The following is a 24097-nucleotide window of genomic DNA, read 5'->3' as shown; positions in this document are numbered from 1 at the left end:
ATCTAAGACTTCATTTAAAGCTGGTTGAAGTGGATCAATTTTCCTTTTACTACAGAAACGGAACCATTGCTTGACATAAGTTGAGTATTGCTTTTTCGTACTGTCTCGCCAAGATGCCAAAATGATTTTGGAAGCCTTGTCTGAAATGCCTTGGTTTTCCAAATTTCTCCTGATAACCGACAAGCAAGAAACTTTAACTGATTGTGAAGAGGATGAATCTTTTCCGTTCCTGGAATGGACAGAAGTCTTTTCTTTCGAGGCAACATTTTTGGAAAGTCTATCAACATTTCTAGTAAAACTGGATACCATGCCTGAGTCGGCCATAATGGTACAATCATCAGAACCTCTGCACTGTCTTTCTGAACTTTCTGTAGACATCTACTAATTAGAGAAAAAGGGGGAAAAAGATTATAAAATACCTCATCAGACCATAAAATACTAAAAGCATTTACAAATACTGCCTCAGGGTCAGGTTTCCACGACGAGAAACTCTTAACTTGACAATTTAATCTAGAGGCAAATAAATCATGGTCTGGAGTACCCCAAATCTCCACTAATTTATGGAAAACTTGCTTATCAAGCATCCACTCTAAATGATCGTCAATTTTTCTTGATTCAACATCTGCAGCGTTATATTTACCAGGAATATGTTCTACTGAAATCCATATATTTCTTTCAATACACCAAACCCACAAAAGTTTGGTTATTTCATTCATTTGCTTGGATTTTATACCACCCATATTGTTAACATAAGCAATTGCACTAGAATTGTCACAAAAAATCTTCACATGTATATCTGAATAATTTTTACAAAAAGCCTTCAGAGTATAAGAAATGGCTAACAATTCCAGAACATTTATGTGATAAGTTTGCTCAACATCATTCCATCTTCCTTGAATTTTTTGGTCTTTAAATAAAGCACCCCAGCCTTTTAATGAGGCGTCAGTTGTCATAGAAAAATCTGGATTTTTCCTATTAATGACTCTTTTCTGACAATGTAAGTTTTCAACCCACCATTTTAAATCTGCTTTCATGGCAAATGTTATAGTCATATTTTGATCAAAATTCCCAAATGAAAATTTTAAAGCCTGAATCTTTTCAATTTCTAAATTTCTGTAATATAAATGACCAAAATCCACAGCTGAAAGAGTGGATATTAGCAAGCCTATAACATGGGCAACTAACCGTATACTAGCTACGTTTTTCTTGATCAGATTCTGACATTCTAATACAATTTTTTCTACTTTTTCTTTTGGCAACACAACTGTCATAGATACAGAATCAATAATATTGCCTAAAAAGACAATTTGTTTAGCAGGCTTGAACACAGATTTTCTTTCATGAATTATAAAACCAAGCCACTCCATTAAATCATTAGTATTTTGTACATTTTCTATGCACTCATCTTCAGTATCTCCAAGCAAAAGAGAGTCATCAATATAAGCTACATTCATATAACCAAATTGCCGTAAAGTTGCAAAAACAGGCTTCATTAACTTAGTAAAGATTCTAGGTGCTGATAGCAAACCATTTGGTAAACAGGTATATTGAAAAATAGTGTTTTTCCATATAAAACGTAATAGTTTCTGATGTTCCTCTGCTATAGGAACAGAATAATATGCATGACGCAAATCAATTGAACTGAAAAAACAATTTGGTTTCACCAATTTTAAAGCCATTTCAAAAGTGTCCATCTTGAAATGATGGGGAATAATAAATTTATTCAATTCTTTTAAATTAAGAATCACTCTATGCTCATTTGTATTTTTCTTTGGAACTGTAAAAATTGGAGATATATATTGATCTGTATCAAATTTAACTTCCACTATTACACCTAATTTTTTCAAATTTTCTATTTCGTCATTTATAATCTTTTCCTGGCCTTTATCAAAAATTCTTTGATATGGTGTGAGACTTTGAGTGGGTATTGAATTATCAATAAATTCAAGGTGACAGTGTTCAACTGTATCCAAAATAAATTTATCAGAAGTAATTTTTTGCCAGTTTTCAACATAATTTTTCAATCTACCTGCTGTAAAAGGTTTAATATCAGAGACACCCGCTAAACTTACCTGTTTAGCATAATTTACTTCCTCAGGAAACTTGGAACACCTCTCAAGTTTTTTGAACCACCTTGATCATTTGAATACTGGCCTCTACCGCCGTAACCACGGCCTCGACCACCTCTGTATCCACCACGACGAGACCCTGCACGGCCTCTACCAAAACCTCGTCCTCTACCAAAACTACCTCCTCGAGAAAAACCATTTCCTCTACCTCTTGCATTATTATTATTATTTAAATTTCGACCAAGTCTGTTCATGTCTTGAATTTCTTTCGACTTTTGATGGACATTGTCACCATAAAGCATGTCAGTGAAAGGAATTGAGGGTGAACTTAAATGATGATATTCAGGACTTAAATCAAATCTTTGATATTCCTTTCTTTTTATATTAGTCATCTTGTTATATTGTGACAGTAAAGCTATGGAATCAATCCCCAAATCTATGCAAGACTGCATTTTTTGTTGACAGTCGTCACCCAATTCAGATTTTAGTTTGCACAACATATTTAATAATTTTGTAATGTTACATGATGCTTTAACAACAGTCTCTTGATGTTGTTGTATGACCGAATCAAAAGATCTAGTTTGAGGAGAGAGTAAATCCCAAATGAGCTGATTTACTCTAGTCCTTGTAAGAGAAACACAATTATCTGGTCTAGCTACTGATTTCATCAGTTCATTGTATTTTTCATCAGATATTCCCTCACGGAAAAATTCATTAACCGTGTCAGCTAAAGTGTCATCTACACTTGTATCAACATTATCTTTTGACCTATAAGCTTGAGCAGCAGCTTTAAAAACATTGTCACCCTCTTTTTCAACAGTTTTTTGTTTTTTAGCTGGAGGTTCTACAACCTCAGTATCACCAACATGATCATTATTGTCATTATTATTTTCATCATAAACCTCAGGGTCTGCACCCTGGCTTTCATCGTAACCCTCAGGCTCAACGTAATACAATTCGTCGACCATCGACTTGAGAGACATAAAATCAGTTTTTTTGGAACTCTGTTCCTGTTGCATGTTCTTCAGAACTGAAAAAACCTCAGCTAAAGTGGGCTCTTTACTAGCTTCGCCAGTATTTTGACTCAGACCTTTAAGTCTTGAAGCAACAGTTCCGGCCTCGCCGGAGCTGACAATTTTTGCACCACTACTACAACTATTTGTATCGTCATTCTTTGAACGAGAATCATCACCGGATGATTTTCTTTTAGGATTTTTACCTTTTGCCTCATTTGAAGCACTTGAACCTTTCTTCAAGGATTTTGAATCAGTTTTCGAGAGCATGGCATCCGCCATTGTTTACACCAAAAAATATCAACTGCCGTAAAACGGTCTATTTAACGTAAATTTACAACAGAGAAAAATATAAAAAATTAATATAAACAATAAACCCCTCGAGTTTATTTACATATTAAACAACAAAAAAATAACTACCTCGTAGTTATTGTGATAAAATATTTCAATATAGAAGCTACAATTACAGACCACGTCTGCCTTCTATGAAATAAAGCTACGAACTGAAGCTACACATGCGCACGAACATCTCATCTGGTCCCGGAAACGGGATGACGTAGTTAAATCATCGCTTCCTTGAACGATAGTTATAGCATGGGCGTTTTCACGGGAGAGGACCAGGTGGAAAACAATAGTGACGGATCTGTATCTTTTTGATCGTCGGTTAAAGTGAATGTTTCTTCACTAAGCTAAAGAAGGAGACGTAAACGTTTCTCTTGTTTGACGAAACTTAATTTCAGCAAGATGTTGATCAAATTGATTTGTGTTAGTTCCGTTTATGCGTCGACAATTTTGACAATTTCCATGAACCTTTTATTCAATTTGTGCAAACTTAAAGCTACCCTTAATTCACAAAGACTGCTGCTTTAATAAACCCCAGGCTATTCAATGGAAAATTGAATATTCAAATAAGTGCTCCTTACTTTTCGCTCACTCATGGACATACTGTTACGGTTCGGGTTCGTAGACCTCAAACTGTTTTAAGTCAAAATCTATATTTTAGGACAACCTTGATAGTAGGTTAACATACCTTACTACTGGTTATTGTAAACACAAATTACTGATTTTCAAAAATTGGTAGCATGGCTTTCAAAGGAACTTGTTTTATATAAAACACTTTAGAATAATAATCAAAATCAACTCTTGATTAATTCAATATACAGCTATAAGAAATATCTTATACAAATACAATAATCCCGAGAGCAAAAAACAGTACAGAGCAGCCCCCCCCCCCCTTCCCGTAGAACGTCAAGCGTCAATCATAATATTTGGTATTTCGGTTGTAAATTCCGTAGTAAAATAATCTAGGTCAGATGCCAGTCTATCTATATATGGGGAAACCTACTCTAAATAATCTGGTAGCGATGTTAGAACAGTTGCTGTTGGTATATTCTCTGGCATAGCTTACAGGGTATAATAATAAAGGTCCCTGGTTTCAACGTTAGAACCAGAGCCCACGAAAAATGCCATTTTTATACTTAGAAATTACAACCCAAATCCCCACGTGGGCAATTCTACGGTACTTCATCGGTTGATTGCCAACGGGGTTATAGGCTGTGTGTCGTCTTCTATTCATCCACATGCGCAATCAAAGTAAACAAATGGCGGCCTCAAGTAATTAAACGGAGGGGAAGTAAAGGACAATATTGGAAAAAGGGACGATGGAAGCTTAGCATTAACAAATGATATGCTCTGTTACAACATATTACCCTTTTATAAATATTCGATAAAGGTGAGACGAACTCTAGATCTTATCAGTCCCAATGAATACATACAATAACACTAAAATTGGACACGATACCTGAAATATAACAGTGTTCGTACATATAATCTCAGTCACACAATTAATTATTCAGACTTCATCAGCCGCGAGCAAGGTAAAACAGAGGAAATGTAGTCTGGATTATAAGAAAAATAATAATCATAGCTTTACATAAATATACCTATCATCCTTAACCCTTACCCTATTTTGTAACATTACCCCTACCAACGGGAAGATTTCGTCTCGAACTAAAAATAATAAGAAATTCTTCCTACAAAATCCTACCTCCAAAAATTCATACTTATTCCTCGGTGAGGTTTGAAATCCAAATATCTCGCAGTTCCAAAACTGTTCCGTCAAGCAGGTAGCATCTTTCTTCCTTCATGGTACGGCTGGTACCAATTGGTATCAGCCTTCTTTGGAACCGAGAGCCACCGGTTCTCCTGCAGAGATTTATTTGTTCCTGGAGAGTCTCGGCAAGAGGGTGTTTCAGGTAAGATGATGGTGCTCCAGCGAAAAACAGACATGCATTTAGCGATAAATCATTATAGTCTGGAAGATCAACCTCAATTTCTTTAGTGTGTTCCACTTATTTGTTGGTCGGGGGCAATCTATTTCTGCTGGTTGTATGGTTTTGTCTGAATTGATGCTTATGTTTAAATGTGCTTATACCACTGTCCTATGTTAGGGGATGGTTGGGATCCCGCTAACATGTTCAACCCCGCCGTATTATTTATGTATGTGCCTGTCCCAAGTCAGGATCCTGTAATTAAGTGGTTGTCGTTTTTTTATGTGTTACATATTTGTTTTCCATTCATTTTTTTATATAAATAAGGCTGTTAGTTTTCTAGTTTGAATTGTTTTACATTGTCATATCGGGGCCTTTTATACATGACTATGCGGTATGGGCAATCATACCGTATCTTCTTTTTATATTCAAATAACTGTAAAGGTAACTGTGATGGTAATGATAAGGGTACTGTTGATTGCAGTGGTGGTGGTATTTGTACTTGTGGTGGTGATGGTACTGGTTGTTGAATTGTGAGGGTACTGGTGATGGTAACGGTGATGGTGGTACTGGTCATGGTGTTGGTAACAAAGTTGTCATTCTCTTGGAAAAACAAATAGGTTCGTCATAAGTTGACTCTGCATAAATGTCTAATGGTCCTTGTCAAATCCAGGGGGTGTCGATAGGTGTTGCAGGTTCTGTTAATACTGGATGGTTGCAAGGTGTGCAGTTAGATGGTATAACAAGTGATAGAGACCGTATTGGTGTAGTCTCTTCATTCCTCAACCTCTTCATCGGAGAAGGTGTCTTCGGCTCAGCAAAATCTGGCACCTGGTCATCCAGAAGAGCTGTAGTTTGTAGAATGGTTGATTCTGACTGCCTTGGACTAGTATTTGTTGACGGATGGGTATTAACAGATTGACTTCTTGACGAAAAATTCCTTTCCACTCTTTCCACTGATGATTTTAAACTGACTGTATGTCTTGAGACCTGGGTAGAACTGATGATAACTATGTCTAGATGTTTCATGTTGACGCAGTCGGTATTTATCATCAGCACTACAGGTCCAGGGACAGTACCGGCACTGTATTGTGGTGCCATGGTTGTGGCGTCTGTGCTTATGTAATTTAGTTGTGATTGGGAATCTTTTATTACAGTCTACACATTGATGGTTCCATACTGGTCTGTCAATGTTTTATAAAATATAAGAAAGAAATTCATAAGTATAGAATGATCGAATGATAAGTTATTGTAAGTAGTGATCCATTGGTCACATTGGTACTAATGGTATTTTTCATATTATTTAATGATTTAACACAAATTAAATACCTGGCAACATCAAGGTAGGTGTCTGATTAGGTTATAAAAGGTATTTATATATACAAGGTTTATACACAATAACATTTGCAATGGTCCAACTCTTATTAAAGTTGGTTGCTCACTTTTTGTTCACTCGCATGGACATACTAACGAATTCTTCAATCAATATATTCAAAACTAAAAAAAAAAATTAAATGAGTGTATATATATTTTTTTTTAACAATTCATCAAAGGGTTTAATAAATAATAATTTTCTATTTATGTTTCTCCTCGTCAAAAGCTGCTATGGTTCACAAGAAAATTCAGTTTTACTATCGACATATTTTTTTCTATTTTCATTGTTTTAACCCGATTTCAATAAACAACCCTTTTTAACCATTTTTACTGGTTGCAATTCTTCCCGATGCATTTTGCAATTAGACCCATTTTTAATTCTCTTTTACTGATTTTGGATACCACTCCTAGTTGACATTAAATTTATCATTTTCTCTAAAAAAAAAAAAAAAAAACTAAAAACTCCCAGCCCTTTTTTTTCTCAATATTACCCCCCCCCCCAAAAAAAAACAAAAAACTTTCATACGCTAGGATAAACATGTTATATCTTCGAAAGAAAGTACTTTAAATAATTTTCACAAAAAAAATGTATCTTACAATACAATATTCTCTGTAATTTTTTTAAAACACTGTCCTATATAACTGTTCCCGATGACACCCTGTAAATTTCTTCAAACACTGTTCTATATAACTGTTACTGATTCTACCCTGTGAATTTCTTAAAACACTGTTCTATATACTTGTTCCTAATTCTACCCTGTGAACTTTGTAAAACACTGTTCTATATAACTGTTCCTGATTCTACCCTGTAAATTTCTTCAAACACTGTTCTATATAACTGTTCCTGATTCTACCCTTTGAATTTCATCAAACACTGTTCTATATAACTGTTCCTGATTCTACCCTGTAAATTTCTTAAAACACTGTTCTATTTAACTGTTCCTGATTCTACACTAAATTTCTTAAAACACTGTCATATATAACTGTTCCTGCTTCTACCCTGTAAATTTCTTAAAACACTTTCATATATAACTGTTCCTGATTCTACCCTGTAAATTTCTTAAAACACTGTCATATCTAACTGTTCCTGATTCTACCCTGTAAATTTCTTAAAACACTGTCATATATAACTGTTCCTGCTTCTACCCTGTAAATTTCTTAAAACACTGTCCTATATATCTGTTCCTGATTCTATTCCGTAAATTTCTGAAAACACTGTTCTATATAACTGTCCCTGATTCTACCCTGTAAATTTCTGAAAACACTGTTCTATATAACTGTTCCTGCTTCTACCCTTTGAAATTCTTAAAACACTGTCATATATAACTGTTCCTGATTCTACCCTGTACATTTCTGAAAATACTGTTCTATATAACTGTTCCTGATTCTACCCTTTGAATTTCTTAAAACACTGTCTTATATTACTGTTCCTGATTCTAAGGCAGCAAACATTTGATTTTCTTGGGGGCTATGGATTTGTTTTTGGAAAAAAAAGTTGTTTTTTTTTGTCCCTGAGAAAAAAAAAATGTTTGTTTCACCCTCAGCTGCCACTATATGTAATGCTAAAATTGTAAGAAAACAATTGTTTTTGACTTTTTGCCAAACAAAATTGTTTTTCACCAAATGCAGGAAATAAGGGAAAATAAGTTTGTCCGGAAAAAAAATCCAAAGCCTCCCCCCTACCCCAAAAATCAAATGATTGCTGCCTAACCCGTAAATTTCATGAAACACTGTCCTATATAACTGTTCAGATTTTACTCAATAAATTCCCCAAAACACTGATTTATAAATTACCGAGTAGATTCAGGAACATATATAAATAATATATAAAACCGGCTTACTATAACATTCCGTTTATTTAAAATATTGCTCACTCATAAATATCCATTGCCTAAAATGCTGATATGTCATTGTACCCCGTTGAGGTAAAATTAGGCTATAGCCAGCATATTTGTATGGTAAAAAAAAATTGTGTCATCAATTCTTGCGGTGCAAGTAATTTTTTTTTTTAATTCGCACAGTAAGTCTTATCTCTTATCAACATGGTGGACCATTTCGGTCATAAATCGATATGCCAATATCACCGTTATTTTTATTTTCAATTTTAATCTATTTCCGACCGTACGAATTTGTTAGACTTTTCAGCTTGCAGTGTTATGATAATCTCATATGATATTAAAAAAAAACATTTATGTTGCAATTTGTTTAGATTAAATTTATAGACAGACTGGATAACCGGTTTTCTTTTCCAACTATCATCCCTCCAATCCTCCTCTTTCCTCTTTCTGTCACTGTTTTTCTTCCCCAACTGCCCTGATTCTTCAACAAACATTTATAAAGCCATGAATTATTTTTCTTTTAATTCTTGTTTTAAATAATCCATTACTGTCTTTAACAGCCTTTTTTCAAATTTCACAATGTAATCTACTAGTCTGTTAATTTCAATTAATGTTAGCCAAAACTTCCTGCGTGATAATTGATGTTTCATTTCCTAATTTCGTAGCTATTACGTTATTATACTTTGAGTTTATCTCTCGTGAATTACGAGAAAAGTAACTAGCAATGTGTTGTTGTGCGAAAAATCTTCACGCGTAAACCGTCTTCAATATTGTTGGCTGTATTTCCAAAAACACAGAAACTGGATCCTTTTTTGCCAGTGATTTACCTAATTTGAAATTGTTTGTTTCAAAATTTCTTTTGATATGTGGAAAAGGTGACATGAGCCTTCCTTGATTTCAGGGCTCACCATTTCATATGTCTATTTTGTTTGTTGTTTCCACAGCATTCAAAATTAAGTTGAAACAATGACCAACAGCCTGGGTAACACCTTCAGTGCATACGTTTTTGTATGTGTCACTGGTAGATTCAAATTTATATTGGAAGTGAAAATTTCAATGATGATGTGGTCTTTAAAGATTTATGGGCAACAGAAAATTCCACAACTGTTTTCTGTATAACTGTCAACTGATGACAGTGCTGCCATCTCCAGTTCAATACATTCCTGTTGAATAATTTCTTAATGATTTATGGGTTGTATTTCCATATCTCTGATGTGGTTGCAACATTTAAATGAATATTGGCGAAGATTTGTCATTTTGCTCATTTGAAATAGTCATTCCTAAAACATTTCAAGGAAGGTAAATAAAATTAATATTCTGGAAAAAAAAGGGGAAAATGAGCAGCAAAGAGATTACATTTCTTTATGCCTGCGTTACACTGTCCCGATTTTTACGCCGATGGCAACACGATTATAGAAATTTGCAAAATCAGGACTGATCGTATCCAGATCGGGCTATTCGTAGTGCCATCTTTAACCATCGTAAACCATCGGCCACTTTTTCTAGCCTTCGGGACAACTTCGGGAAGGGTTTTAAAATTTTTAACATGTTAAAAAATCCTCGAAGGTGCGTCCGATGTTGAGGGGTGTATTGAGTTCGTATCACCATCCTCACCATCGTAATGTCACCGGGAATGCATCTTTGAACATCGTATTGCATTCATGTTTCCATCGTTTCCATCGGGTAGTTTTGAGAATACGATGTCTACACAAATGAACCACGAAGCTACCTGAATGTCTTACGATGGCAACACGACTTCGTGAAGACCTCGCAATCCCGTCGTGTTGCCATCGAATAAAAGTACGAAGGCGACAAGATGAAACTACGACGGCAATAAATCCAGCTAAATGTAAGTTAATTTTCGCGCTAAAATACATTTAAAGTGCCAAACGCGATATGAACTGGTCAGTCTAATACGACAGTTAAGAAAGACGTTCACAAAACATGGAGCTCATATCATATGATTCTATGAGAACAAGAATGGCGACAGCGTTGTTTCTATTAATTCAAATGGAACAAGAAGAGCAGCTATTACAGGCTCAGGATTTACTTTTACAAGTAAAATGTTATATTTTACAATTTTTCATATCAAGTAACATAATGAAAATCATAAACGCGCCTCGTACACCAACACTGCAGGTACACGTGTATAGGGAAACCAACTTTTTCTTCATTATTCTGTTTTTATGTATCGTCTGAGTTGTTGTCACACGATTGTTTACTCCATAACCATTTTGTTTTCTATATGTCATTTTTTTGCCGCATTTGTTGCTTTCCCCACATCCTTCCTTTTGTCTATATTATAATGATATTCTCCTGGAAAGAGCTCAAAAGGAATCAACAAACCCATAATCTTACCTTTAAGATCAGTAAACATGGACATAATTATGGGTGATTATTCAGACCAGTGCACACATTTTACAGTTCAAACAAGGCACTGCCGGGCGTGGCATCCCCTCGTATGTAACATATTGGGGACAAATATGGACACTATATTTGTATATGACACATGCAGGAAATGGTCAATTGAATATGCATATTTGATACATAAACTTTTTTTTTAGAAATCAACCAAAAATGAAACATTCAGTAACTGGAAATACCGTTAATATTGTCTTTAGAACCAGCAGGTAAAAAAATTAGCAACCAATTTCCTGTGTATTATGCTTTTTCAAGGAGAAAAAACAAGCCCATCTACATGACCATGACCTTTGGCCTTGAACGTAAAAAAAAGATCATTTCAAGGAGGAACAATATACCAAATGTGGTTAAAATCTTTTGAAGCATATAATTTAAATACATTTTTGTATATCGTAAGCTGTACACGACGTCTTTTAGACATCGTATGGCCATCGCGCCATCATCGTAATCCATCGTGTGACCTTCGTAATCCATCGTGTAGCCTTCGTGATCCATCGTGTAGATTTCGGCTGAGATATGAAGCTTAAATACCCGTCTTCGGTTAACCTTCGTATGTCCATCTTTTGCTATCGTATATAACTTCGGCACCATCGTATAGACTTCGTTATTCATCGTTCTTGCTTCGGTCATTTTTTGGTATTTTAACGAGATCAACTTACAATTTTCGCATTCGAGTGTCCATCGTATATATAAAAATCGGGACACTGTGACGCGGGCATAACTACTTACTAAATATTTTCAGCATATAAAATTCGAATTTTCCAAACGGATTTATTTTCAGTTGCAAATTAAAAGCATTATGAAGTATAGGGATTATTAACACAATTATTAAGAAATACGTTTTCATAAATATTTATGATAATTTGTTAGTAAGATAATAGAAAGACAATACGTTTCAACAAACCGCAGTTAGTGAGTAAAACAAACCAGGCGAATTGTTCCCATTTTTAACTGTGAATGGTTATTAATGGGCGTTACATTTAATTACTTCTTTTTTGTGTTGTCAATCGAAAATAGAAAAGAAATAAATGTGATGTTTGCAAAAAGTAAACAGAAACGAGTTTTGTTTAATTGAAACAAAAAAAAAATAACAGGGATTTTTTTTTAAATTATACAAAATAACGAATTTTTTTTCAACAGCTGTCAATCATATTTATAAATCCACAAGATGTTGTGGTTTATAACTATAATATTAATCATATTGAACATGAACTGCCTTGTCAGTATTGTTCATGAAATTGTAACAAGTCACTGAAATTTGTGAAAACTTGGGTATACAATTTTTTATGTCAAACGTAATTGTGTATTTCAAAGTATATTTCCTGAACTGAGGTATATAAATATGATCCTGCAATGTTGCTCAACACTAACTTCACTGGAAAGCGTATCCACAAATAAAGGTAAGATTTCTTTAATTTGTTTAATTCCTTAAAAAAAATGAAACTTTATTAATTCGTTTTCATAACAGAAAAAATAAGGTAATACAGTTTAGTGTTTTTGATTTGGTTGCTTGAAAACATGCAGGGAATTTTTTTATCACTGTATACTAAATGTAATATAGTCTTTAAATTGTGAATCATACGTTACTCGATTTTATTTTTCTAAAATGCTTGAAATAACTCTAGGATGAACTTGTTGCAAAACGTTTTCGGGTTGCACCAATCCATAAACACCAGCTCTAGTATACACCAGCTTCCAGTCCAATATAGATTGATAAATCGAGGATAGCAGATGCCCAAGAGTCACTGCCTCTGACATTTACTATAAATTATTGTTTAAGTCAATTTAAACACTAGGGTTTCCTACCCCAAGACATAGACGCCTTCATCAAATTTGCATAATTTTATTCTTGTGGAGATAAACTCTCCTAGCGTATTAATTGACAAACCTGGTATAATGAGTTTTTATACATATATACACATTTTAACAGGAAGACTGATTTTGAGGTACCTTAAACCTCTCTAATTAAGCTAACTGTCAGGTGATTAGACAATATCCTATTAAAGAACAAGTCAGATGAATTTTATTCAGATAACTTCCGAAAGTGAAAGCAGTAAAAAGTAAAATCACAAAGATACTGAACTTAGAGGAAAATCAATTCGGAAAGTCCCTAATCACATGGCAAAATCAAAAAACAAAACGCATCAAAAACGAATGGTCAAAACTGTCATATTCCTGACTTGGTACATACATTTTCAAATGAAGAAAATGGTGAATTAAACCTGGTTTTATAGCCCTAACCCTCTCAATTTAATGACAGTCTCGTGAAATTCCGTTATATTTACATTGATGCGTTAATTTAACAGACACAATAAATAAAATAGTCAAAATATGGGAACATCAGTCATCATCGTATAACAATTTTAAAAGGAACATAAGTCATTCAAAAACACATGTTCTCTGTAAACGTGTTACCACGTACTGGTCTTTCATGCATTGCATCTCATCTCGTGCAATTAATTGGTAACTTTTCTATTAGGCTAAACATGCAAACACTCAAACTCGAATATGAGGAAGGAGAATCTTTTATCTATTAGTATCACATCAGTGTCCAAATTAACGTTGATGTAAGTTAAAACAATTGCTTTACATCGTTGTAGTTTGTATTTATTCACTGAATATTTGTTTCCTTCTGTATACAGATAAAGATGAAGCTGCTGATCCTTTTAATTACCATAGCTGTTGCAGCTGCTAGTTATAGCAAAATCGGTAAATTATTTTTGACTTACAAATCAAGTTTTGAACAAACCAATCATATGGTAATCCCCCTCCCCACCCCTTTTGTTGTTAGTATGTATGCTATAGATCATACATATCAATTAGCGTATCATATTTTTTCGTCGTCAGGTCAATGACACAGGAATGGAGATCATTTGAATAATATTTTGATTGATATATTTTCAACTACGCGATATCCAATAACATTTTACCTTTTCAGAAGTTAATCATTTTTATTGTTATCGTGAAAAAAAAAGCCAACCACAGTGCTGTACTTCGTGGACTTTTTATGAACATAATTTATCATCAATTTTGTTGAAAGACATGTTGCAATTTATTTTGTTAATATTTTAAACTAGATGTTGACACAGTCAAACTTGTGTTATAATCCTAATCACTATAAACACAAATAAATTTGCAAGAAAGAAACATAAAAAGGCATCTGGACCAAGCTCAAGATACACATTAAAATACACATTAAAATAAAGTTTTCAATGCTCATATAATTTGAATACAATTTGAGATTAGATTATTCTCTAAGATCTCAGTTACCTTATTTAAAAAGAATCATCAATAATAAAATTATCTTAAATTTTGTAAAGGAAAAGGTTATGGAGGATATGGTGGCATGGGAGGTGGTGGATACGGCAGAATGATGTATGGGGACATGAGATATGGATACGGCGGTATGAGATACGGAGGAATGGGTGGATACGGAGGAATGATGGGCGGATACGGTGGAATGGGTGGATACGGAGGAATGGGCGGATACGGAGGAATGGGTGGATACGGAGGAATGGGCGGATACGGAGGGATGGGTGGATACGGAGGAATGATGGGCGGATACGGTGGAATGATGGGTGGATACGGAGGAATGGGTGGATATGGTGGAATGATGGGCGGATACGGTGGAATGGGTGGATACGGAGGAATGGGCGGATACGGAAAATGGGTGGATACGGAGGAATGGGCGGATACGGAGGGATGGGTGGATACGGTGGAATGATGGGAGGAATGATGGGCGGATACGGTGGAATGGGTGGATACGGAGGAATTGGAGGATATGGTAGAATGTCCCATATTGGTGGCAAATATGGAGGATATTGGCCAGGTGGTAATAAAAATTGGTTGACAAATAGGAAAATTGGAGGTGGCATTTGGCCACGCACTAAGAAAGGTATATTTAGGTGTTATTATCTTTTGTCGTAGGCTAATTGTTACTATGACTCATACTGCAGCAAGACTTCTTTTATTTACCGTTTTTTTTTAAATTCATATTGATATTATTATTTAAAACTAGTCTAAAAGCAAAATTAAGTTAACAGAAAGCATTATTGTCAATAATAATGATAAAGCTCTGTTTTGTTAGATTTGAATAGATAATGTGAGGCATCTTTAAAAAAAAAGCTGGTGTTCTTGTCACAAAAATTATTCCTAACGACAAAAATTGACCGTTAATTATACTGAATTGATCATCATTCTTCCAGTATTTTCAACGTAACAATTGTTGATGAAATGAGTCGTTGTGACGTACCGTAAACACTTTAGATTTCGTTACTTTTCTCTCTATTAGTTTTTTCATTGTACATTACTGAATTTCTTTAACAAGCAATATTCATATTTTTCAGTGAGTGTTTACTAGACCGGTCCATCTGGAATGGCACAGACGATATGGAATTCCCTTTTATATATACATCTTATATACTAGAAGATATTAGTAAACTTCGCAGCACACCTTAATGATATTGTTATTTTTAATCATGTCCTCCTACTTAGTGATAACATAGTTATTAGACAATATCCTATTAAAGAACAAGTCAGATGAATTTTATTCAGATAACTTCCGGTATTTGCTGTATGTAATGCTTTGTTGCCAGACGTCAAACCATCGTTCATAAATCAATGTTACTTAAGGATGCACTTATGTGAGGTATTGGAATTCATTTCAAATTTTGGGACTCCTTGGTGTTTTTACATACAAAACAAGGTAAATAATATTTTTCCCCATTAACACCCATTTATTTTTTTCATATAAGACTAAATAGCTCATGAAAGGTCATTTACCAAAGATTTAGAAGATTCTGGATTTTCTTTCTTTTCTTTTAGAACCAAATGATACCAATGGAAACATAAGGTAGAAGTCCGAGTCAGCCTCTCCTTGCGATATTTCAAATTTCAAATATCTCGAAAAGCAGTTCCATGACCTATCAAAATTTTTGCTTATTTTTATCCTTAAAGAATGCTCTACAAGCTTTTAGCACCAATTTTAAATTTGTTATTTATTAATTTTCACCGGAGTACATCCTTAAAGTAATTTTAGCTGCTGAATCTCCAACAGCAGCAGTTTTTCGATCTTTTGGCAGAACGATATATGTCAATAAAGTCCAATTAACGTTTTAAAATCGGTACATAAATTATATAAAATATATGAACGTTACAATGGGAAAATAGGGATAGGTTCATCTTCCCAAAATATACTTCAAACAAGCCTTTCAGTATTCACTTGAATCTACAGAATGTGTCAGATGAATTTTGTTTTAGGTGATTGCTTTGAACCAGCAGTCAATAATTGCAAATACTCTCAGATCAATAATGAATGTTTTTTGTAGTTTAAATATTCTGGTACGTGGGGTCTATCTTTTTCGTAAGATATTTTGTATGATTGTATCGATCAGATTAGTGAAACGCCCTTTTCAACTGATTTGTAGTCTGTTCTGATAAGTAATATTGTACAATACACATAGTTTAACACCTTTTAATTCTGATTGTGTCTGTCTTCTAATTCCGTTCTCGATGCTTATGCATCCGTCACAGATAACACCTTAACGTTTCCAATGGCACAACTCCATGTTACAATGTTCAACTTTAGAGATGTGCGTCAATATTGTGCAAGTTTGATCTTTTCTTACCTTTATGATATGCAGTTCCTTATCAAACAGCAAAATCAAAAGTTTTGTCTCATCAATCAAATGGATAACTGTCATATTCCTGACTGGGTATCGGCATTTTCTTGATGCATGCTCAGACTGCCTCCTTTAAATAATCAAAACTTATGGGGGTTTAGATTAGTAAAAAAAAATAATAATTGCTCTACAATTTCATAGTATGTCTGTAGGGATTTGTGTTCAACAAAATTCCGAGCAGTGTTCTAACTGTTTAGGTTTGTGGAAACAGGACAACAGCGATCCAACCAAATCTCGGAAGGTTTATTTCTTTGTGTAGTCAATCTAAAAATAGACACCATGAGCTGTTAATTTTAATTAGATGTGATCTGATTGCCAATGAGGCAACTCTCCTTTCAAGTTACAATTCGTGAAAGTAAACCAAAGTAGGTTAAAATACGAATTTCAAGACATTGGCTCACACTTATTAGCAAGCTATAAAGGGCACCAACAATTACCAGTTTAAACCTACGGTCTGAGCTATATAAATAATATCAACAAACGAAAATCACTGACAAACAGGTTCCTGACTTAGTGCAGGTGCAAAAAAATTCAGCGGGTTTACACAATTAAATAGGTGCCAACATTCACCCAATCTAAACCAATGGTGTAAATTCACAACATAGAAAGACACACTACATAAAGGTCCACAAATTCTAACATAATTTATAACGTGGAATTTGTCTCCACTATTTCTTGTATAAACACAGCCGTTTTTGCTGATACACTTAATGGTTTTTACCAAATATTTCAGTTACTCCTTTTATTGATGATTTTCTGCTCACAAAATTTTACAATGGACCCTTGTTATGATCGCACAGGAGTAATGTTGTAAAGTAAACATCATATATAAGCCTGTATTAAGTCAGTTTTTCCAGTGTGTCGCTGACTATCGTAATTGTTTTGTACATACATTACATCAGACCATATTAAGCTTTCCTATTTAATTGATTTATATTTTGTCATTTGAAGAACTTTAATATCTTATTTTTAGATATAGGTTTGATTATTTTTTTATAAACAAACAATGACGTTATCTCGTTGGCAATAATATCCCACCTTCCCATTTCCCAAACCAAAGAAATTATAATATTTTACCTGTATTACTTTGATACAACAGTAATGCATACTTTTGTTTTTCCTGTTGTTTGCTTCTTGCTAGCTTTGTTATCGCTTATCTGCACTCGTTTCGTCTAGCACCTTGAAAGTCGTCATTTATTATTGTATTCTTAAAAAAATTAGAATGAAAACGGGGAATTTTTTCAAAGAGAAACAGTTCCTTTTTCATGATTTCCCTCTCGTTTTTGATCATGACGAATAGTAGTCACCTAGACATTTTAGTATCTATCTTTTTTTTTTCTTTTTAACAATATGGTATTGAATTTACACTTATAAAATTCAAATATATATAGATATCAATGTATCTATCAAAATAATGATAAGATTGCATTCAATTACCATATGTTTGATATAAATAATAATAACAAAAGCTATTTTCTTGAGAAAAAAGAATTAGATTCGACCAAGTATTTGTACATAGTACACAAATCCTTAATTAGACGTTTCAATATCACAATGCACCAATAGCCTGTAATCCTGTTGCCGTTGGATAGTTCTGGTCTTATTATTTTCCGTTATTATTGATATATTATCAAGCCCATGTGTCTTTTTGCGTTGTTTGATATTTTATTGTGCCAGTGTCTTTTTTTAGCGGGCTTTTAAATCTATGGTATTTTGTAAATTACAAATTGGTTTTCTTCAATTACCGTATCTATAATTTTATTAAGACTTGCTGGTAACTTTTGTTTTCGATATCTCGTAGGTGGCCTTTGAAGTTGCGATGCCTAATCTGTCCTGTATTTTGTTTTAGGGTGCAGGGAGGTTATCTGGACTATTAGGATGATACTTAGAGATGGTGAACTTATAATACATTGTGAATTCGTTACCAAATAATCAGAACTGCTTCTTTTCGCAGCGGTTTTCCAAAACGGCTCGTAAGATTTACTTAGGGCTTCATAAAATGTAGCCATCAATCTTTCGTTTGTGTATGGGGTCTATTAAGGGGTATTTTGAGGTTCATAAAGAAAGGATGGTTTACTATAGAAACCTATGGCATTTTATTTTAAAAAAATATATAACTTGAAAACTGTAAGTGATAGACACGCAGTCTTCAGAAATGATCACACGAAAATAAAACAAATCAAATGATATGAAGAGTGAGTCCCTGGGGGTCACCCGAACCCCTTCACTTTAAGAATGTGCTTTTATCTTGTAATCAGTTGAGATCACCACCCCTTAACCATATATATTCGTGTATGGGACATTATAACAAATTAAATTGAATGAAATGAAAGGGAAGTCCCTCAGGGTCACTCCAAGTCCCTCAGGGTCACTCTCAACCCCTTAACCATATATATTCTTGTATGGGAAAATAAAACACATCACATGAAATATAGGGACGTCCATTGGGGTCACCCCAATCCCCTCATGTTTGAAAACTTGTAAATGGTTGAAATTCCAACCCCTAAACCATATATATTCTTGTATGGGACAATAAAACAAATCAAATATAGATGTAGTCCCTGGGGTCCACCCCCAACGCTTCATATTTGAATACTTGTTAACGGTCGAGATCCTTACCACTAAACCATATATCTTCTTGTCTGGGACAATAAAACAAATCGAATAAATAAAGGTGAAGTCGATGGGGGTCACCCCACCCCTAAACCATATATATTCTTGTATGAGACAATCAAACAAAATATAGGCGAAGTCCATGTGAATAGCCCCCCCCCCCCCCCCCCCTCATGTTTGAAAACTTATAAACGGTCAAGATTCCCACCCCTAAAGTATATATATTCTTGTATGGGACAATAAACAAATACAATAAAACAAATCAAATGAAATATGGGACCATGGGTATGACGCATTATGGGAGCTTTGTTTGTGAGACTTCGTAACAGCATACTGTTACAATTACTTCTTGTTTATTTAATTTTGACAACCAGTTTTAAATAATGCTTCAAAATAGTTACCAATTGATTTTGATATGTGAAATATTACGAAGGTTTAACATCACATAAATTATTTCTTAGCTATGTAAAAAATGTCTTCCTTTAACTATTAAGTTATATAGTTGGTCCAAAGTCTGCAGCGTTTGCAGTAGAGAGAATTCAAAAATAAATCTCCAAAAGAGCACAATTGTTATCGTAACTGAAAAGGAAGTTCAAAGGGAGTGGAGGCTGATATAACAGATATGTTGAAAGATTACCGAAAAAAAATTAAAGTTATATTCCTTACTTGGTACAGCCAGATAAACGCTATATAAGAGGTGCATAAGTTAATGTGGAAGATTCGACAAGGACGAGAACGGGCAAACGTTTATAATAGAATTAAAAGGATTTCTGATAGAATAGTTATCAAAGGTACCTGGATTAAAATTTAGTACACCATACGCGCGTTTCGTCTATAAAAGACTCATCAGTGACGCTCAAATCAAAAATATTTATAAACCCAAACAAGTACAAAGTTGAAGAGCATTGAGGATCCAAAATTCCAAAAAGTTGTGCAAAATACGGCTAAGGTAATCTATGCCTTAAATAAGAAAATCCTTAGTTTTTCAAAAAGTTCAAAGTTTTGTATACAGGAAATTTATAAAAAGACCACATTATTGATATTCATGTCAACACCGAAGTGTTGACTACTGGGCTGGTGATACCCTCGGAGACGAAACGTCCACCAGCAGTGGCATCGACCCAGTGGTGTAAATAGTTATCAAAGGTACCAGGATTATAATTTAGTACGCCATACGCGCGTTTCGTCTACATAAGACTCATCAGTGACGCTCAAATCACCCAAACAAGTACAAAGTTGAAGAGCATTGAGGATCCAAAATTCCAAAAAAATGTGCCAAATACGGCTAAGGTAATCTATGCCTGGGATAAGAAAATCCTTGAAAAAAATACTATAATTTCGCTTGATACTGTTGGTCCTTCAACGAGCAGACTTAACCCAGACGCATATAATTTCACACCTGAAGCTAGAATAAATATGAACACATGTGCAATAGATTCTATGAACCAGCAGTATACAATTCACGCCCCTGCAGTGCATATCCGTCAGAGGATGTCATGTTTCAAGTCCCGTCAGAATAAACTCATCCTAGATACAAGGACTAAATTTAGTATATACGCCAGACGCGAACCAAGATCTTCAAAAACTAATAACCATAGGCTTCCAAAGTTAGACTTATTTTTTTTAATGGAGATATTCTCAAGTGGCAGACATTTAGGGATTGTTTCGAGTCATCTATACACTACAACGAAACATTAACGCCAATCCAAAAGTTTAACTATATTAAAGCCCAGCTAGAGGGAAACGCCGCGCAAACAGAAGAGGGATTCGGTTTGACTAATGGTAACTACGAAACCGCAGTCAGCCTTCTCAGAGATCAGTTCGGACAACCTAGCAAACTTAAACATGCTTCCGTGAAAGCACTCATGAATTTACCCGCACTGACAAATGATGCTTTTAGTTTGAGGTCTTACGGAGACAGATTAAAATCATACGTACGAGGATTCGAGTCACTTGGTCAAACACCAGAGATGTATGGTTCGCTTTTGGTACCTGTAGTTTTGGACAAGTTACCGATTGACATAAGAAAATCTATTGCAAGAGAACACGGTTTAGGGTCACACCGTGTGGCCGCATGCAAGTTAAAAAGATGCAAAAATGTGACGGAATGCATAAGTTTACATGTACGTAGTATGTAGACGTGAATGCAAATATTTTTTCAAGACAGTTGAATGATATACGTTGCCATACAATTAAGTCATTATTAGATAATATTTAAAGTTTCTAATGAATTTTTTCTGCACGATGATTTTTTCAGGCAGCAAGAAAGATTCAACAGTGCACAAACTAGGATACAATCAGTCATTAGAAGGACTTTCGTTCGCTGGAAACGACAATTCAAATTGCAACATTCGGAAATTAGATTAAGACTAAGCAATCTTTATATGTGCATCTACATTTTGGTAGTTTAGTACCTACTCTACATTCGTTTACTTAACTTGTGTTTTTTTCTTCAACATGTTAACCTTCCTTTTGTACTTTATCTGGTTTAATTAACGTAATGTATGATTATTATTTTTCTTTTAAAACTTATGTATTAAAAAGATGTAAACTAGTCTTATCTTATAAAGCCTTCTTTTTTATTAGTGCAATATAGTCTAATTTGGACAGTTTTTAATATTAACTTCAAAATCATTATTTAATGTCAGCCTTTCATTTGATATAATATCAGAAAGACCACGGTATTTTTGGACAAGAAATCAATTTTTCTTTCACTTTTGAAGTTCAAATGAAGTAAAACAAGAAATCAATCTGGTTGACGCAACAATGACAATCTGTTACACAGAATAATAGTGGTGCATTTCATTCCAGTGGGTCTCATTCAACACTGATTTACAGAAATCTTGGTGAGAATTTAGTCTTAGATGCTTGATTTTTTTATTAGTTGTTATTGGCTTTGAACAAACTGTCAGTAACTGCGTCGGGGGTAATTTGATTGCTCATTGATGTAAACATAAAAACTCCTTTGTGTGCATATTCATTTTACTGATTATTTACTATTCCTTTCTGTGCATATTCATTTTAAGAGAAGCGACACACAAAATTAGGTCTTCTCGCTTATTAGTATAGATACTCTAACTTTTCTCTTACAGTACTTTGTATATCCCCATCCCTGCTTCGAATTCACTTTAATTATTGTCAGCTTATTCGAATATGTGCATGTTTTCTGGCACGTTTGAAATAAATGCAATTCATCAAATGCTTGAATGTATATTTACACAATCATGTAATTATAAAAATGCATTTAACATGTTTTACAAACAGAAAGAAATGTTTATAAGTGCAACACACGGTATTTTTGGACAAGAAATCAATTTTTCTTTCACTTTTGAAGTTCAAATGAAGTAAAACAAGAAATCAATCTGGTTGACGCAACAATGACAATCTGTTACACAGAATAATAGTGGTGCATTTCATTCCAGTGGGTCTCATTCAACACTGATTTACAGAAATCTTGGTGAGAATTTAGTCTTAGATGCTTGATTTTTTTATTAGTTGTTATTGGCTTTGAACAAACTGTCAGTAACTGCGTCGGGGGTAATTTGATTGCTCATTGATGTAAACATAAAAACTCCTTTGTGTGCATATTCATTTTACTGATTATTTACTATTCCTTTCTGTGCATATTCATTTTAAGAGAAGCGACACACAAAATTAGGTCTTCTCGCTTATTAGTATAGATACTCTAACTTTTCTCTTACAGTACTTTGTATATCCCCATCCCTGCTTCGAATTCACTTTAATTATTGTCAGCTTATTCGAATATGTGCATGTTTTCTGGCACGTTTGAAATAAATGCAATTCATCAAATGCTTGAATGTATATTTACACAATCATGTAATTATAAAAATGCATTTAACATGTTTTACAAACAGAAAGAAATGTTTATAAGTGCAACACACGGTATTTTTGGACAAGAAATCAATTTTTCTTTCACTTTTGAAGTTCAAATGAAGTAAAACAAGAAATCAATCTGGTTGACGCAACAATGACAATCTGTTACACAGAATAATAGTGGTGCATTTCATTCCAGTGGGTCTCATTCAACACTGATTTACAGAAATCTTGGTGAGAATTTAGTCTTAGATGCTTGATTTTTTTATTAGTTGTTATTGGCTTTGAACAAACTGTCAGTAACTGCGTCGGGGGTAATTTGATTGCTCATTGATGTAAACATAAAAACTCCTTTGTGTGCATATTCATTTTACTGATTATTTACTATTCCTTTCTGTGCATATTCATTTTAAGAGAAGCGACACACAAAATTAGGTCTTCTCGCTTATTAGTATAGATACTCTAACTTTTCTCTTACAGTACTTTGTATATCCCCATCCCTGCTTCGAATTCACTTTAATTATTGTCAGCTTATTCGAATATGTGCATGTTTTCTGGCACGTTTGAAATAAATACAATTCATCAAATGCTTGAATGTATATTTACACAATCATGTAATTATAAAAATGCATTTAACATGTTTTACAAACAGAAAGAAATGTTTATAAGTGCAACACACGGTATTTTTGGACAAGAAATCAATTTTTCTTTCACTTTTGAAGTTCAAATGAAGTAAAACAAGAAATCAATCTGGTTGACGCAACAATGACAATCTGTTACACAGAATAATAGTGGTGCATTTCATTCCAGTGGGTCTCATTCAACACTGATTTACAGAAATCTTGGTGAGAATTTAGTCTTAGATGCTTGATTTTTTTATTAGTTGTTATTGGCTTTGAACAAACTGTCAGTAACTGCGTCGGGGGTAATTTGATTGCTCATTGATGTAAACATAAAAACTCCTTTGTGTGCATATTCATTTTA

General features: G+C 34.1%; 2 protein-coding genes across 3 annotated transcripts; one reads left to right on the top strand and one right to left on the bottom strand.

Moving 5' to 3' along the window:
• Positions 1–258: 258 nt before the first annotated feature.
• LOC134707735 (uncharacterized) lies at positions 259–3446 on the bottom strand. 2 transcript variants are annotated; one of them, XM_063567753.1, is made up of 2 exons: positions 2073–3446; positions 259–378 (listed from the first exon to the last, which is right to left on the bottom strand). In XM_063567753.1, exon 1 carries the CDS (start codon positions 3362–3364, stop codon positions 2087–2089), a length of 1278 nt encoding a protein of 425 aa, XP_063423823.1. In that variant the 5' UTR covers positions 3365–3446; the 3' UTR covers positions 259–378; positions 2073–2086. The 2 variants fall into 2 exon arrangements, with proteins under 2 accessions (XP_063423823.1, XP_063423822.1); XM_063567752.1 differs by having other exon boundaries at positions 261–381.
• A 10187-nt stretch (positions 3447–13633) lies between these two features.
• On the top strand, positions 13634–14709 carry LOC134705926 (uncharacterized). Its single transcript, XM_063564641.1, has 2 exons — positions 13634–13694; positions 14306–14709. The coding sequence occupies exons 1-2, from the start codon at positions 13634–13636 to the stop codon at positions 14707–14709; spliced, it is 465 nt and encodes a 154-aa protein (XP_063420711.1).
• Positions 14710–24097: the final 9388 nt, after the last annotated feature.

The sequence above is a fragment of the Mytilus trossulus genome, chromosome 2 (genome assembly GCF_036588685.1).
Source record: "Mytilus trossulus isolate FHL-02 chromosome 2, PNRI_Mtr1.1.1.hap1, whole genome shotgun sequence".
Classification (NCBI taxonomy): domain Eukaryota; kingdom Metazoa; phylum Mollusca; class Bivalvia; order Mytilida; family Mytilidae; genus Mytilus; species Mytilus trossulus.
Note: the sequence above shows the minus strand (reverse complement) of the source record. Positions and strands in the feature narration are given on the sequence as shown.

Bases quoted from the DNA above. Each gene is read 5' to 3' on its own strand.
- LOC134707735 (XM_063567753.1), bottom strand. From the start codon at position 3,364: ATGGCGGATGCCATGCTCTCGAAAACTGATTCAAAATCCTTGAAGAAA.
- LOC134705926 (XM_063564641.1), top strand. From the start codon at position 13,634: ATGAAGCTGCTGATCCTTTTAATTACCATAGCTGTTGCAGCTGCTAGT. The intron at 13,695-14,305 runs GTAAATTATTTT...AATTTTGTAAAG, and splicing joins TGCTAGTTATAGCAAAATCG to GAAAAGGTTATGGAGGATAT.